Raw genomic sequence first — 16,985 nt, 5'->3', positions numbered from 1 at the left:
CTGTAATTCTGAACATTTAAAATTATTAGAACTCTCTGCCTAGTTTGTTTAATAACATGAAATTTGTTAAGGGCAATTGTGTTATACTGAACTTTGAAAAACACTGAAATATGTGTCAACGAACAAATGAATAACACCGAAATGTGTCCATGAACAAATGAATAACACCGAAATGTGCCAACTAACAAATGGATGCGTTAACATTTTGCCTAATTGATACAACAAAGTGGGTTAAATCATATTGTGTTCAGTTTATGAAAATACAAATAGAAGTCTTAATATGTACTTATAAAGCCAGTGTTAAAAAATCAAGCAATAGTGAAAGTTAGTGTTTTATATTCATGAGGATTACAATGAATTTTATTGATTAATAAAGATATTTACCTTGATATTTTATAACGAATCAAGCAAATATAATATTACATTCAAAATTTATATCTTTCAGTCACAGAGATGCAATCGCAACCTGGGTCTTTATTTGGGCACATATCTAATATTATTTTTGTTTGTCTTCCTTAATGTGTCGTTTTATTACTTTATCATTAATATATATATATTATTGTGCATATGTTTATTATATTTGTTTTGTTTCTATAGATATTTGATCACACATAGTTCTTCTTCGCGTCAAGTAGAGGGAAATGTATAAAAGAACAGACAAATTGTAGAGAATTTTCATTAAACCAGGTGGAAAGTTAGAAGAATTGGGACGCAAAGATTTCGGAAAATTACAATCTGTATCTGAACCAAAAATAGTTTATTTTATGGGTGGAATTCCTGACATTTGTACTAGAAAGAAAAATAAGGGATATGAAGGAAGTTATTTTGATATGTATAATTACAATAAATGCGAAGAAGGCAAACAATTTTTATTGGAAATCAAATGTAAATTAGAAAATATTGGATACAAAGTATTTTTTGTTATCATAACAACCATGAGTCTCCAACAATGGAATCAACGTCGCTTACATATTGGCAAAACTTCATATTTGATCCATCAAAACAGTTATCAAGAAATGCAAGAAAAACTTAATTCCACTATCAGAGAAATTAATCAATTTATTGCTCGAATAAATGAAAAAAGCCAAATGTTGACTCTATTTTTACATACATATGTCCATAAAATTTCAAAGAAAAAAATAGATACATGTATTCAAACTTAATTAATGGTGTTCATCCTATACTTATCAACTTTCAGAACAGTGGAAAAATCAAATTTAAAGTCATGTCAGCCAATGAAAATCAAATTGCAAAAGCATAAAAATAATAATAATAATAATATTAATAATAATACCTATAGAAAGAAAATATATATATATATATATATATATATATATTATTGATTGATATATGATATTAATGATACATGTACATGTATATACTTTTATATTTTAGTTGTTCCTCATATTATGAGATAAGAATAGAGAAAATTTTCTACAAGTAACAACTTTCATAAATTTAGAAATCTCATACTAAATCTTATTAATTATTGAATCAGAAAATAGTTTTCAAATTTTGAATAAAGTTTAATTTATTAAATTTTAACGTATTTAATCAAATTAATCTTGTTTCAGCATGAATTCAGTTTTAGAATCTTGTATACTGGAGTACTGGATAGGCAGACTAGGTACTGCAATACCTTACGGATGCAATGACAACATCAAAAGTATAGGAAACCTTTCAAGCCAATATAACAATAGCATAAATGTGATGAATTTATTTGACAAAAATCCAAGACGGGAAAGGAGCCATCGCCACTATATGTCACCTAAGTTACATGATGTCTCCATAGATGGTCTCCTTCCTTTCACACCAAAACCTCTTGGACTTCATCACATTAGAACCAAACTTTATTCTATACCTCTCACTCTACTACACTTCCTTTCCAAAACAAGTCTTGACACTCCTGTTTCTGACCCCACCTCATCATTATACAGACTTGTTGCCATCATTTTGGATATTGGTTTCCACAGACTCTTTAAACCAGTTTGTGTGAAAAGTCAAGATGAAGAAAAACGTTCATTTCTTCCACTACTGTTTGTCAACAAAGGTATAGATGCAATTAATTTGGCTAACATCCTCCATCACAAAAACGTTACCAACAAAATTCCCTTATATTTTAAGGACAAATCAATACCAATTATTTCATATTCCTGTGCTTCACCCATCACATCCAAAATTTTCAATTATAAAAGGCTATTGCAGAACCTCGAGATTGAAGACTTCAAGGCTAAACCACCTGACTGTTCTTGCAAAACCTCTCCATTCAAATATGGTCCTTCTGGTCACGTCGTTACGGGAGATTTAACCATTATCGAAAACGAATCTCCGCTTAATATCCTTTCTACGCTCCATAAATTGGAATTATAACTTTAAAGTTCTTATGGATGCCGTCGAGGACTATGCAAGAAAATGGATAAAACGAGAACAAGAAGACATTGATTCTCTGTCAGAGTGGTTAAAGGCCGTGAGGTCTTTAATTTTGAAACGAATGAAAGTTTTAAGTAGGTCAATGAGTGCCAAGGCTACATCAGTTTTCAAAGACCCCGATGTAGCAAAAACATTGTCTACTATACATGACAAATATGTTGTCATACCAGCAGACAAAGCCCAAAACAACATTGTTTTGGTCCGCAAAACGTTTTATATCCAATGTTTATTATCAGAGGTAGACGTAGAAAATAATAGCAGTGATAGGACCTACACTGCTACCACTCTCTCCAAAGTAGAGATTGTGGAAAACCATAAATCTGTGCTATCCTCTTTTGGTCTCTCTACCAGGGACGATGACTGTGATTTACCGTCTATGTACTGGATTCCTGAAGTCCACAAGAATCCATATAAACAACGTTTCATAGCTGGATCTGCAAAATGTACCACCAAACCTCTTTCAAAACTTTTAACTTCTATACTCACAACTGTCAAAGACGGTCTGCAGCCTACCACAACACTTGTTACTCCCGTAGTGGTATTAATTCAATTTGGATCCTGAAAAATTCGAAAGATATTTTGGAGACAATCAGTTCAAGACTATTATCTGAATATAATAGCATTAAAACCTATGATTTTTCAACAATGTATACTTCTATTCCCCATACTCAGTTAAAATCCCGACTTAAAAACATTATACATCGTTGTTTTTTCAAAAAAGATGCAAATATATAGATCTTGGTAGAGATTCCTCATACATTGTAAGAAATAATTCCAAATCATCTTCCAAATATACAGAGGAAGATGTTTACAAAATGCTGGAATTTTTAATCGACAACATATTTGTCCAGTGTGGTGGACGTGTTTTTCAACAAACAGTCGGCATTCCAATGGGAACAAATTGTGCTCCTTTACTTGCTGACCTATTCCTTCACTATTATGAGGCTGACTTTATAGCTGACCTGATCAGAAAGAAAAAATATCGTTTGGCTAGATCCTTCAATCTCAGTTTCCGCTATATAGATGACGTATTATCTTTAAACAATCCTATTTTCGCGGATTTGACACATCGCATCTACCCAAAAGAACTTGAGATAAAGGATACTACAGACACTGTGAAGTCAGCCTCATATCTTGACCTACACTTAGAAATCGATGATAAAGGAAAACTATTGACCACACTTTACGACAAACGTGATGACTTTTCATTCAGAATTGTCAACTTTCCTTTCATCTGTGGCAACATCCCTTCGGCTCCTGCGTATGGAGTGTTCATATCACAACTCATACGTTATGCCAGAGCTTGCCGACACTACGCAGACTTTTTGTATTGCGCTAGAACTCTAACAAATAGGCGTCTGAAACAGGGTTATGTTGCTACAAGATTGAAGTCATCACTACAGAAGTTTTATGGTCGTCATCGTGAACTCGTGGATCGTTATGGTGTATCCATCAGCACCATGAAAACTGATTTATTCAACGGGTCATAGTTTTCCTTTCCTCGTTTGTCATCCCCGGACTTGCCTTTTAATGAGCAACTCGGCAGAGGACGCTTACCCTACCGGTGCACCTGGTCCATGTTCCCAGTCTTCAGTGGAGTCTGGGTTGCTCATTTACTTTTGTTACTTTGTATGTATGATTTTAGTTACTTTATGTTCTTTGTTGTGTATGTCTGTTTTCCATGTCTGGTCTTTGTCCCTGGATTACATTCTTTTGATTACCGCTATAACATTGGCTCCCTTGATTACTCTTTTGTAAATAGGAATGTAAATTTTTTAGATGATTTAACATTTTGTTGTATGTAATATTACGTAAAGTTGGATTAACAAATATGGACTTGAGGTCATTTTAAGTATATATTTAGTTGCTTCATATTACATAATTAAATATCTTTTTACACAAGGAAAGAAATCCAATGGTCAAACATTCATGTCACTTTTATTTTAGTCTTTATCAATCTAAATAAATCCAAAGCGATAACAAGTCCTAAAGCTAAACAAAGGTGCTAATTAATTTATAGCTTATGACTTTGAGTTGAGTAATCTGCCGAGAGCTAATATTAAAATGATAGACAACATAAGTAAGATTGAAACTGGCGGATCAACCAACCAAATTTTTTTGGGTGGAAACAATTTTTAAACATTTCATTGTGATTGGTAAATTGTGACGGAAGTTCTAGAAACCAAGGACCACGTGCCCAAAATTGCCGACCCCCGAATGCAATTTTGGCGTCATTCGTTCCTTGGTAGCTGAACAATAAAGATAATCTAGAACTTCATTCTCTGTATTTTTAGGTAATGTTATTGATTACATTGGGTTAAGAAAAGAACATCATTGGAAAGTTTACATATTTTGACTTTACTTAAGTTATGATGAAAAAGCGAGTAAGCTCTGAGATAATTTTCCCCGTATTAAAATGAATTTTATATGTTGAATATTTAGTACCTCTCTAATTCCAAATATTTGTCTTTATTAATATTTGAATATTACTTGTATACTATATATTATGTATATTGTTGTATATTATGATTCGATCCTTGGTAGCTGAACAATAAAGATTATCTAGAACTTCATTGTCTGTATTTTTAGCCAAATAACAACCTAGAGAGACGAAATACACATAAATCCGGCATAACATAATCATGCATCGATTAGCAACATTTATTATATTAAAATTTAGTCGTCTCGTTTATCATAAATCTTAGTGCTGCGATTACCACTGTTGTCAAATTTGAGATGTAGGTCCAAAAAGATGCAGAACAAGCTGTTTCTGTAGTCTCCTTAATCTCGAGCTCTGGTGGATATATTGACGGTAACCATTTACCAAAAGATCGAAGGATTGTCGATGGACAATACATCAATATATCTGTATGTCAGGATTTGGCATCTTTTATATTTTTATTGTTTACGAGATTCTAAAATCGGCTAGGAGAGGAGCATATTTAATAACCATTGTAATGCCAAATTGTTGTTGAAAAGCATCTCTTCCAAATGTGACAAATATGTTATCAATGAGGAAATCAAGCATGTCGCTAAATAGCTTTTGTGGAAACACACTTTGCCCTTCTGCAATCTTTTAAAAACAATATGTGAATTTGTTACCAAAAACAACATAATTGCTCGAAAAAGCAAAAGATTTACGAATAATTCCTTTCAAACAAGATTTAAATTTATCATGTGGAACTCAGAATTTATAGGATTATGATATCAACGATACTCGATCAGAAGTTACAGGATTACACGTATAATATCAAGAATACAATTTTGATTTTAGGAAGTGAATGCATTGTTTACAAATTTAAGTATTCATATACACATTGTAAATGTAAATCGTCGCCAATAGACATACCATTATAGAAATCAAACGAACGTAATACAGGGACAAAGATCAGACATAAAAAAACAGACACATACAACAAGGAGCATAAAATAACCAAAAAAGTACGTACAAAGCAACAAAAGTAAATGAGTAACTCGGACTCCACTGAAAAAAACGGAAAAAAGACCAGGTGTATCGGTAGGGTTTCTACAAACACCCGCCGAGTTGCATATAAAAAGTCTAAAGCGAAAGAGGAGAGGAAAACTATGACACGTTGAACAAATCGGTTCTTATGGTGCAGATGGATACACCGTAACGATCTTCGAGTTCATGTTGACGACCATAAAACTTATGAAGTGATGATTTCAATCTTGTAGCAACATAACCCTGTTGTTGTAAGAAGACTAGCGGGGTATAAAAAGTCTGCATAGTTACGGCAAGCTCTAGCATAAACGTATGTGTTGTGATATGAAAACTCCACACGCATGTGCTGAATAGATGATGCCATAGATGAAAGGAAAGTTGACGATACGGAATGAAAAGTTTAGCGTTTGTTGTCTATTTTGGTCATTAGTTTCTTTTCCATCGATCTCTAAGTGTAGGTCAAGATATAAGGATGACTTCATAGCGTTTGTAGCATCCTTTATCTCAAGTTCTTTGGGGTTACATGCATTTTGGGTGACAGTATAAAATGCATATATTACAGTGCTTCAAAAGCTGGCAGTGAAAATGATTTAATTGTGACACCAAGGAAACCAAGATTAGAGCGAAAATCAAAATAATTTCATCCAACGTTTAAGATAAGACACGGACAACAGACACAACAAAGAAAATGAAATAACCCAATAACATGAACAAAGAAACAAAAGTGAATGGGCAAACCGGAGTAACTAAAAACTGGGAGCATGAACCAGGTGCACCGCTGTCCTCTACTTTTCTAGAAACACCAACGGACCTGCCAATCAAATGTTACGTCCATGGTGATGCGCCCCGTGCAGGTCCGGGTGTCAAAAGAATAGCCCTGCAGCAGCGCTAAGCTTGTCGTAAAAGGCGACTAAATAGTGCTCAAAGCCCTAGCCGGGGGCTAGGGCGCTCTGCCCACAGAGCAACTGGGATGTATGCCTCAGGTGGTGGAATGGGGTACCCCAGGCGTGTTACATGCTGGGGTTGTCAGGCTATAATACGGAAAACCTGACCGCAAACCATAGTAGTGCTTCGTGTTGGAAAAGATGCCACGTTCCTTGCACGTTAAAGAATCCTACTGTGGTATTCTCCCGGAGTAGGAACCATAGGGCTCCGCCACAGGAGGCTAAATTGCCCGACCCTACCCACCTCTCCCTATTTCCAGTGGCAATCAAAATTTGTCGACCCCACTGTCCTTGTGTCCCATCCCTTTTTCATTTCATCATCATTTCATGTTCATTTTATCATCAATTTCATGTTCATCGTCTGAATATAGCTGAAATATTGCTGCTCGGACGTTAAACCCCAACAAACAAACAAACAAAAATCCATGGTGATGCTCATGGTTCAGATGGATACACCGTAACGATGATTACAACCCTGTAGTTCAGGCATGATCTGGTGTAACGTTTGAGTTATGATATGAAAATTCCATACGCAGGTGCCGAAGAGATGTTGGTACTGATGAAAGGAACGAAAACAATACGGAATCAAAATTCATTGCGTTTGTCGTATAGTTTGGACATGAGTTTTCCTTTTTCCATTGATCTCTAAGTGTAGGTAAAGATATGACTCTGACTGCATAGTGCCTGCAGCATTTTGTGAAATAGATTTGCTTGAACTTAAAACAAATAAAACTTACAATGAAATCCCGGATGCAATTTTGATTGTATACTTTACAAAGGTAATTATATGCATACATGTATCCCAATTAGCAAGAGTACACTGTAAATTTACAATGAAATTTGATGATGGTTAAAATCGTTTGGTAAACTGTATCTTCTTTTAGCAAGTCTCAATGGCTTCCTTTTTTTCCAAACAGTGCCATATCAAAAATAATAAGAATAACGTGTACATTGTTGATAGATCCCACACATCTTCAGTGCCATGTGTTTAACGTTCAGGACAAAGCAAAAATAAAGATAAGCAAGAAAAATCATGCAAACGTCTGTTGATAATCTCCCGAGAGGATGTACGCGGTATAATTTTTTTTAAGTTAACAAATATATGAAAAAATAGCACCAGTTAAATAGATGCTTTCAAAGGCTCGGTTAACGGTATCGCAACGGAGAAATCGAGTAAATGTTAGTCTTTTAATTATATCAGCAAATATAAATTTTATCCAAAGTTTCAACATTATTGACCGTGTAATGTTGATGTTTAAAAACAGGAAGGTATGCCATTGTTTCTAAAAATAATTATTTTACAGATTTAATTTGCTGTATACTGTATATACACATTTGTGATCGTTTTTGATATCTTAGTAACCTTTTATTTTCAGTGATTTTTTAAAATGTTTTACAGCAAATACATGTATATCTAATAGAAATGATTATCATAAATAAGTTAGCATATACCTGAATTATAAATAATTTCATAACTTTGAAATTCTAATTATGATCTTTTTTTATTGTATGAGCTGTGATATAGAAAAATCCGTTTACAGTTATTTCTTTGAAATCTTTAAAATTATTTTTATCGCATGGTTATCAAGTTCAAGATCAAATTCTCAAATTTCAATGACCATTCAGATGAAATATCAAGTGTAATTCAACAATTAACGTCCCATGTTAAAATTCCGGTCCACCAACTCAATACGACCAAGTCACAAAATAACTAGCAAGGCAGTCTCTATCATTGCTGCAGTACGGAAATGATCAAATAAAATGCATGCATATATCGGGTAAAATTTATTTACTTTATTAAACTCTTCTCTTATTGAGACTACACCAGAGAACAGATAAGTAATTTGATAATTCGCCTGACTTAAAATTCCATTCGTTCAAGATAAGTTGTAAGCATGAACGGTTCGTATTAGTGAATGTGGCATATGGGTATAATAGGGTTGTAATAGTGGTTGAAACCCATTTTTTTATGTGCGCATGTTCGTGACGATAATCATGCGACCCTATTTCCGTAAAAGTCTTACTTTGTTTAAGGTAGAGGCACACATGCCCAAACTTTAATCCCAACATCTAAAATTTTCACAGAGCAAGATTACGGACGGGTACCAAGTTATAAATCATTTGGATGTTTGTTCGGGTTAACGTGTACAAAGAGCTTTCTATGGAAACCTCAAAATCTGGTTTCGGTAATATACTTTTATCGAAAACACAATATCATCAGCAAAATCATATTTATTTAATTTTATAAGAACAAAGAACAAATTGTAAATACACATAAGTAAACATAACATGGCAGCGAGCAACTTCAAACGACAATAAATACATGTAAATACTACTAAAATATATTCGATATTCACATGCTGCCATTTTGATGTGTGTTGATGACGTCTCTTTTATTTTCTTACCTACAAATGACAGTGGCTGATTAATGTTAAAAGAAAGATTACTCTCGCTCACCTTCCGAAAAAAACAATGACACCATTAAGTTCGTTCCGTCAAATATGTGTTACAAGTGGCACTCGGTGAAAACAAGTAAATCGGACACCTATATCACAAATACAACACACAAAACTTATATTCAGGTACATGCATTAAAAAATTGTGAAAAGAAGAAAAGTTACAAAAACACTTTTGATTAAATTCAAGACACCACTGTTGTGATATGTTCAGATCTAATACATGTAAATAAATCTTAGTAAAGGAAATGCCTACTGCTAAACTAAGTAAACCAGTCTTCAGCATAGAATTGCCACCCTCTCCAGAAGATGAGTATTGCACTCATGATTAAAGCATTCTGGTCGAAAATCACTTGCACTCTAGATATTTAAAACATGCAAAAAAAAGTCTAGTGAACAACACCAAAATTGCAAGTCTAAACAAATTGCACTTATGGAAAAAAAGACAGCTATGAGAGAAACACAGAAATTAATAATCAAAAATAAACAACTGCGAACTTAATGTAATTATATGCATTATTTGTGAACGGAAATAAATGAATGAGATGCAAACGCACACGAACGGAGAGCATAAAGTAGAGAATATGAAAAGTAGTTTGACTATGAACTGTAAATGTTTAATGCCGTTGACTATCCCTTCATAATAATACTGAGTATTTTTGAAAGCCAACACTTTCATCCTAGTACACGTAATTTCAACGTTAACGTCTAGGTGTGATTCGTTGCAGTCACGTACCTTTCGGGTAAACAACCTGACCTGCTCCTAAGTATGTTGTCATGGATTGAAACTGAGATTAAAACACAGACATAGGAACGGAAACATCGTACAGGCCGTTAAGGCTAAACTAATAACCTTTGCCCTGTCAGAGCACTTCTTATTCTAAATATTCTAAGCAGGATTTTAACGGTTGTAAAATGTCACTTTCTTCTGGAAAGACCGTCTCTTCCTCAAGTACCACAGTCCAAATATGACGATTCCTGGAAGAGTTATTAATAAGAAGATTTGTGTGTATGTCCATGGCTGCTCTGGAAAATAATACACTATCTCAGTCGGCTCTTCGTCAATTATCCTTGGTACTTTAAATTTATCCAGATTTTGAGTAAATTGGAAAACTCGATTGACGACTATACTAAAAATAGATTGTTCAAACCAATGACATCCGGTTGATTTCGGGCGTTTATAATGAAAACATTCGGTTCTCCTTGCGCCTTTAGGTGCAATACAGTCTTTAGTTAGAGCACATTTTAACCATGGTTTCATAATACCGAACCATGTTTGTTTTGTTCGGTATAAAACCATTGAATTTATGTCCATCATACCTAAATCAATGAATGAACATCGTTTTTCATTCAAGTACTCGAACATTTTCGGGCTAGTGTACGCATTTATTGCAGTAAAAATTTGACTTTCCCACAGGTAAAAGTTTCGTTCCACTCGGTATTTGAACTGCTTCAAGTTTTGAACATTCTTGAGTTGTACTGAGGGGTCAATCCATATTGCTGCTCCATACTCTTCTAAAATAACCTGGAGTATACAAATACATATAATGATACCACGGTAGATCTAAACACGACATTGGATGATTACATCTTTAAAATGAATATTGTTATGCCTGCCAACGCGTATATGATTTTTCGATATTGTATTTGTAAAACAATTGGGGAAAACGTCCAACATCTGTCGCTGTATGCATATGATATTCAGTCAAAAATAAATACATTTGCAGTGGTCGAAGACAAAATACCCCAAACACATTTATACCAATGTAAAGCTACAACCAAAAGTATTAATGATGTTGTCATAGAAGTCGTTATAGAGTCAAAGCTGAGAAAAAATATGCAGCGAAAAATTCATCGCCACTGATATAAGAATCAGATAAGGATAGTACCCTTCCGAGCATTTTTTTTGTAAAGCGATAGCCGAGTGAAACTAGAACTTGCACACTGGAAGCGTTTTCTGATAGCTGGAGGTCCATTTTCATCCACCAGATCTCTCTGCTAGCTTTTTTTTTTATGCTGAATGTAAATAAAATTCACAGAGCTTGATCACTATTCATTACAAATCCGCGAATCTATAGAACAATATAATATGAATAATGAGACGGACTTCAGCACTGAATTTGGCAGAGGTGTAAAAGCTTTGAAAGGGAGTATATCCTCGAGGAGAAGAGTGGAGGAGATATTAAGTTAAAAGGGGAAATAAGATTAAAATAACGTGACATACCTGAATTATGACAGGAATCCAGGCTTTTGATAATGTGTCTGAGATGTGGTCTGGGTACACCGACCACTCAAATGTACGGAATTCACACGCTTTGCAATGCTTCTTTATCTGTAAACAGAATAGAAAAAAAATTAACTAAAATTAGAAATGCAATGCAAAAACGAAGTAGATGCAGATTCAAGGTTCCGGCGTTTGTGGCCGTCCCTCGTAAAAATCCAAGGATTTTTAGGACAACTTTCTTTATCTTCGATATAAATTATCTTCAAAATTCTCACACCGTCACCTGGGTATAGTTTGTTAACCTGTTCGGAGCCGTCCCAATCTTGGTCCAGTATATGCAAGTCAGCTGCAAATGTCGGTGTTGACATTGTTGACATTGTGTTCGATTGAACATTAATTTCTGCATTCCGTCAACAGACACACACACACACACACACACTCACACACACGAACTTTAGCAATACAGACGTGCGGACTGTCCCCAAGAAGCTAAACTTAAATTTAAAGTGGAACTTATAGACTTACCAAACTCGCTTCACTCGAATAGAGCCCAATGTCGTAAACGATCAATTTCAGTTTTATATCTTTCTTTGGTGCCACGGAATCCACCTGCTCAATCAAATGTTGTATATTGTAGAAATCAGCAGACGTCACAGCAGTCACTATTGGCGGGATTTCTTTCAGTTCCGAAAGGGCTTCTTCTCCTTGGAAATCTTCTGTGAATTTCTGTGATCCAAGTCTTTTTAAGTATGGTGCAGATTCTCCTTTCGAATAAGTTTCGACAACGGCAATATTCTCCTCGATCGTGGCACCAAACTTTGCTGGGCATTCTACAAACAAGTCCGTGTCATTGAGCTGCCGATGAACTCCAAAGTACTGTATACCTTTGAAACCAGCGTACGTTATGATAATCCAGAACAGAAGGGACGCAAAGAACATGTGGATACTAAGAGGAAACTCGCGCATCCCGTTGTACAGTTGTCCAACCTGTTGTTTGCGAAGTTTTTCATAATCTGCATTTGACTTCTGCATGCCTTGTCGCATCTGCAAAATTTAAAAATGTATAAAAAAATATTTGACAACGTTTTCATGAAAGAGTAATCAAGATTTAGCGAAAATCAGAAGAACGTAATCCATATACAAAGACCAGACATGGAAAACAGACGCACAAAACAAAAACATAAAATAACCCAAATAATACATACAAATCCTATTGATGTTTCGGTATTTTTTGTCGATATATTGATGCTTCGGTATTTTTGCTGATATGCTTTATTCGGAATTGTCGTTATCTTGATAAAGGCCATTTGCACTGGTATTACTTTTGCCTACGTGTAAGGCTTTCTGTGTTTTTAACAAATGTTAAAATAAGTGTATATTAAGGATTTAAACCACAGGGATCAAAATCCAGTAAATTAAAGTTCACAATATATGACGTTTAAGAAAAGTTTAACTAATTCCAATATGATTTAAATTTGGTCACTGAATGTTGTTGTCAAGTTTTGGGGTAAAATAACTAAAATAGCATAGATGTACGAAACCTGTAAGGCACACGTGTTGCAACTGTAAAAAATAGAACATATTCTACCTTATATAGAGCTCTTGACTCAACCTATAATTGATATAAAACTTATGGATGTTCACTTATACCTGCATGTACTTATTATAATAGAACAGATAAAAATACAATTATACAATTAAGTAACCAGACAATACATTTAGAAGATATATATGGCCATGTTAGTTCAGAGAATTCACCTTTTTGTTGATAATTCTGATAAAAAAGCAAAGTTTTTTAAGCTTTGATTTTTTTTCTCACGTTCATTAATTCTTTAAACTTCAATGTATTACAGTTATTGAAAAATCTTCTGTCAATGTATTCCCTCCTTTTTGCTGTAAAATATTTACATTCCATTATATAATGATACTCATCCCCTATTGCATTTTCATTGCATTAAGTACAAATTCGGCTTTTTCTTGGTATATTTTTCCATCGATCACATTCAATTGGGAGGTTATGATTTATCATTCTAAATTTACTAAAAACCAATATGTCTTTTTTCTTCCAGAGTATCCAAATATACGTAAGGCCACATTCGTTGAGAATATTTTGCAATTGATTCATCCACTGGGATATTTCCATATTTTTGACTCTCATATTAAGTAATAATTAATATACATTATAACATAATTTATTCTGTTTTCCCTTAAGTATTTTTGCCCAGTATGATATCATTCTATATAAACTTTAATGTCTATATTCAATGGATACAAACCTAGTTCGCCATATATAACCGAAGTAGGGGTTGTTTGTTCTAAGTCTAGAAGTAATTTACATAATTTTAACTGAACCCTTTCTAATAAATCATTATTTTCAAAACCCCAGACCTCACACCAGTACAATAAAATTGGTTTTATTAATTTATTGAAAAGATCTAATTGACATTCAATTGACAAATTTTGTTTCCATCCTTTTCTCAAGACGTTGTACATGGCATTTGTTGCTTTTTGTACAATATACTTTTTGCCAGACCTAAAACTTCCTGTTCTCGACAGATATATTCCCAAGTAATTTAATTCTTTTACTATCTCAACCTCTGTATTGTCATATAAAAAAGAATGTACGTTACGTTGTAATCTTCCCTTAGAAAAAAATACTATTTTCGTTTTCTGTAAATTCACCTTAAGCTGCCATGTTTTACAATAAGCATAAAACTTGTTCAGAGCTGATGCAAATCATTGGCTGATTCCGCCATAATGATTGTATCATCTGCATATAGAATGATAAAAAGGTTTAGATAAGTATTTAGCCTATTCTCAAACTCCGTGCTTATACTACTAAGAACAGTAATATTTTCTTGACATAAACAATCTTCTAAATCATTTAGAAACAATGAAAATAAAAACGATGACAAGTTCTCACCTTGTCTGACTCCGTTTTCACAAGGAAAGAAGTCGGAAATAGCTCCATTTTATGATATACATGTACATTATTTAATGTTTTGATACATATTATATGTTATATTATACAAATAACCGGTAACATTACTCAGTATCGTTTTATACCACAAAGCATTTCGGCACACCGTGTCAAACGCTTTTTTCAAAATTGTCGAATGCACAGAACAATTTCTTTCTCTTAGATTTCAGTATTTAAAAAAAAAAGAATGTAATGTTAAAATACAATCAACAGTTGAATATCCCTTGCGGAAGCCGCATTGATTATCTTTTTCTTTTAACATATAAGTTTCTTCAGAGAACTTATTTAGCCTACAATTTAAGACAGATGTGAATAATTTACCAAGACAACTAACGACAGTAATTGGACGATAGTTTTTGGGATCAGATTTATCTCCTTTATTCTTATAGAATGGTATTATGATTCCTTCAGCCATGCATCAGGAATTTTTCCTGATTTAGAAACTAAGTTAAAAAGCTTTTCATATAAAACAAGAAAACTATCTATTGTTGATTTGATATATTATTAATAATTTGATCATTTGAGCAAGCTTTATCATTCTTTAAATTTCTGGGGAATTTTAAGATTTCATCTGCTGTAATTGGACTATTCAATGTATCGTTTACTTCCAGATTTACATTATTAGTTATATCAAAATTTCCTGTTTCGTTATTTTCTGTGTTGTTAAGATTTTTAAAGAAATCTACCAAAGTTTGGAAGTCTATTTCCGGTTGATTATTAGACGTACCTTAGTTAAATATTTTCCAGTATTCTTTAGTATCATGCGTTCTTAGTGTTTTCATTTTCTCCTTGAGCTCTCTTTGATACCTAGTTTGTGCTTTATTTAATGTCTTTTTATAGTCCTTTTCGGCTGTTTTTGCAAGATTATTATGAAAAGCAGATTTATATTCATTCCTATTAAGCTTTCTAAATATATTTTGTTTGTTTTTACATTCTATATCGAAGCATGGTTTATGAGTCTTGGTAGTAGCATTAGCACGAGAAGATTTTTTGTTATTTTCTCGAGGAAGTTATGTTCCGAAAGTTTTCTTTGCGCTATCCAGATAGATATTTCTTATCTTTCCGAGTACTGAATTTAGGATATTTTGTGAAACAATGGTGTACATGCCAGGGCCGTATCCGGACACTTTGAAAGGGATGCCAGTCGACGTTCTCAGAAAAAGAAGGTGCTAGGACATCATTTGCCATTTTTGTCAATTTTACCATGTGAAAATGACAATTTTTTTTCAATAAAAAGGGGGTGCCAACCCCCTGCTCCCACATCTAGATCCGCCACTGCATGCATTGAACATATTTACGAGGATTTATAGCGTACATTGGTTGTTCTAAATTATATATTGGTTAATGCTACAAACACTTGTGCTGCTTCCATTTATTCGACATCCGATCATGTTAATAAACCTATGACCTAGCTAGAACTATATTTAATATTTGTTCTTAAAATTTGTTGTTTTTTTTTTTTTTTTTTTTTTTTTGCAGCACGCACGTGACGTAGCTATGTAAATGGTAGTGATTCAATAACAATTATGCCGTCTTAAGCTTGGGAGCTAAATTTTTTTTAACTGTCGCTTCCCTTCGAGTGAGGCATCGAAATACCTCTGATTATCTAGAGCTAGTATCATAATACAAAATTTCGCTTACCTTCAATGGATCAGTATGTGACAGCTGTCCCCTTTGCTGTAAGACCGATTGAATTATTACACTTCGTGACGTCTAATTAAGTAATTGACTAATTATTTAAGTGAACATGTCAACCCAAGCCGGGTACAAGTTGCCACACGTGTTTAATTAAACTTCCTGTTTACCTGTCAGTAGCAACACAGTAAACAATAACCGCCTGGTGGACAGATATGTAGCTTGACCAAGGTAAATAACTCTGGTTGACATTATAAAAAAAATATAAATAGTTGGTTTATAATAAAAATCGTCTATTTCTTGAGTAAATAAAAATTTAAAAGAACACTTACAAATTGAAACTTAAAGTTGAGGCACCACTCATTATAATTAATGATAAATGATAGAATAAATATCCGTTTATTATACAAATGGACCCTCACGTTTTGAAATCTAAATATTATAAATATTGAGGATTTTTTTGTGTTTTATGTCTTCGTTTTTGCTTTGCTTTGTTTTGTTTTGTTTTCATTTCCGCATTTTCACAAAAAAACTATTTTTAAAGATATAATAACTTTATTTTTAAAGAAAACATAAGATTTCAAAGTTTTTTTCTTGTCTATTTTTAAAATATCCTATCATAAAATTGCAAATGAAGTATCTCCGTTTACAGGACGTAATATACCGAGGTGTTTTCCCAAAGTTTCTCTTATGGTTTCGGTTACAGAACTATATTTTTGAAACATTTAAAAGATGTATGATATAGTAGCCAAGTCTCGACCGTTACTTTCATTAAATATATAACGGTTTTTGTTGTTTTATCTTAATACTTACTTCTGTCTGTCATTTTAAAATGTTTTCGAGTTTCAAAAAT

At 33.5% G+C, this 16,985-nt stretch overlaps 1 protein-coding gene across 1 annotated transcript; it reads right to left on the bottom strand.

Annotated features, from left to right (window-relative positions):
- Positions 1-9,051: 9,051 nt before the first annotated feature.
- LOC148601477 (uncharacterized) lies at positions 9,052-16,981 on the bottom strand. The gene is made up of 4 exons (XM_088554850.1): positions 16,139-16,981; positions 12,043-12,561; positions 11,518-11,625; positions 9,052-10,818 (listed from the first exon to the last, which is right to left on the bottom strand). The coding sequence occupies exons 2-4, from the start codon at positions 12,559-12,561 to the stop codon at positions 10,195-10,197; spliced, it is 1,251 nt and encodes a 416-aa protein (XP_088410976.1). The 5' UTR covers positions 16,139-16,981; the 3' UTR covers positions 9,052-10,194.
- Positions 16,982-16,985: the final 4 nt, after the last annotated feature.

This window comes from Perna viridis, chromosome 12 (genome assembly GCF_037379345.1).
Source record: "Perna viridis isolate PV_CMFRI_1.1 ecotype Kerala chromosome 12, ASM3737934v1, whole genome shotgun sequence".
In the NCBI taxonomy this organism is placed as follows: domain Eukaryota; kingdom Metazoa; phylum Mollusca; class Bivalvia; order Mytilida; family Mytilidae; genus Perna; species Perna viridis.
This window is presented reverse-complemented; position numbering and strand designations above follow the sequence as displayed.

Excerpts from the sequence above, each read along its gene's own strand:
- LOC148601477 (XM_088554850.1), bottom strand. The coding sequence starts at position 12,561 with ATGCGACAAGGCATGCAGAAGTCAAATGCAGATTATGAAAAACTTCGC. Across the intron at positions 11,626-12,042 it reads ATTCGAGTGAAGCGAGTTTG|ATAAAGAAGCATTGCAAAGC; the intron begins GTAAGTCTATAA and ends TTCTGTTTACAG. Across the intron at positions 10,819-11,517 it reads GGATTCCTGTCATAATTCAG|GTTATTTTAGAAGAGTATGG; the intron begins GTATGTCACGTT and ends TGTATACTCCAG.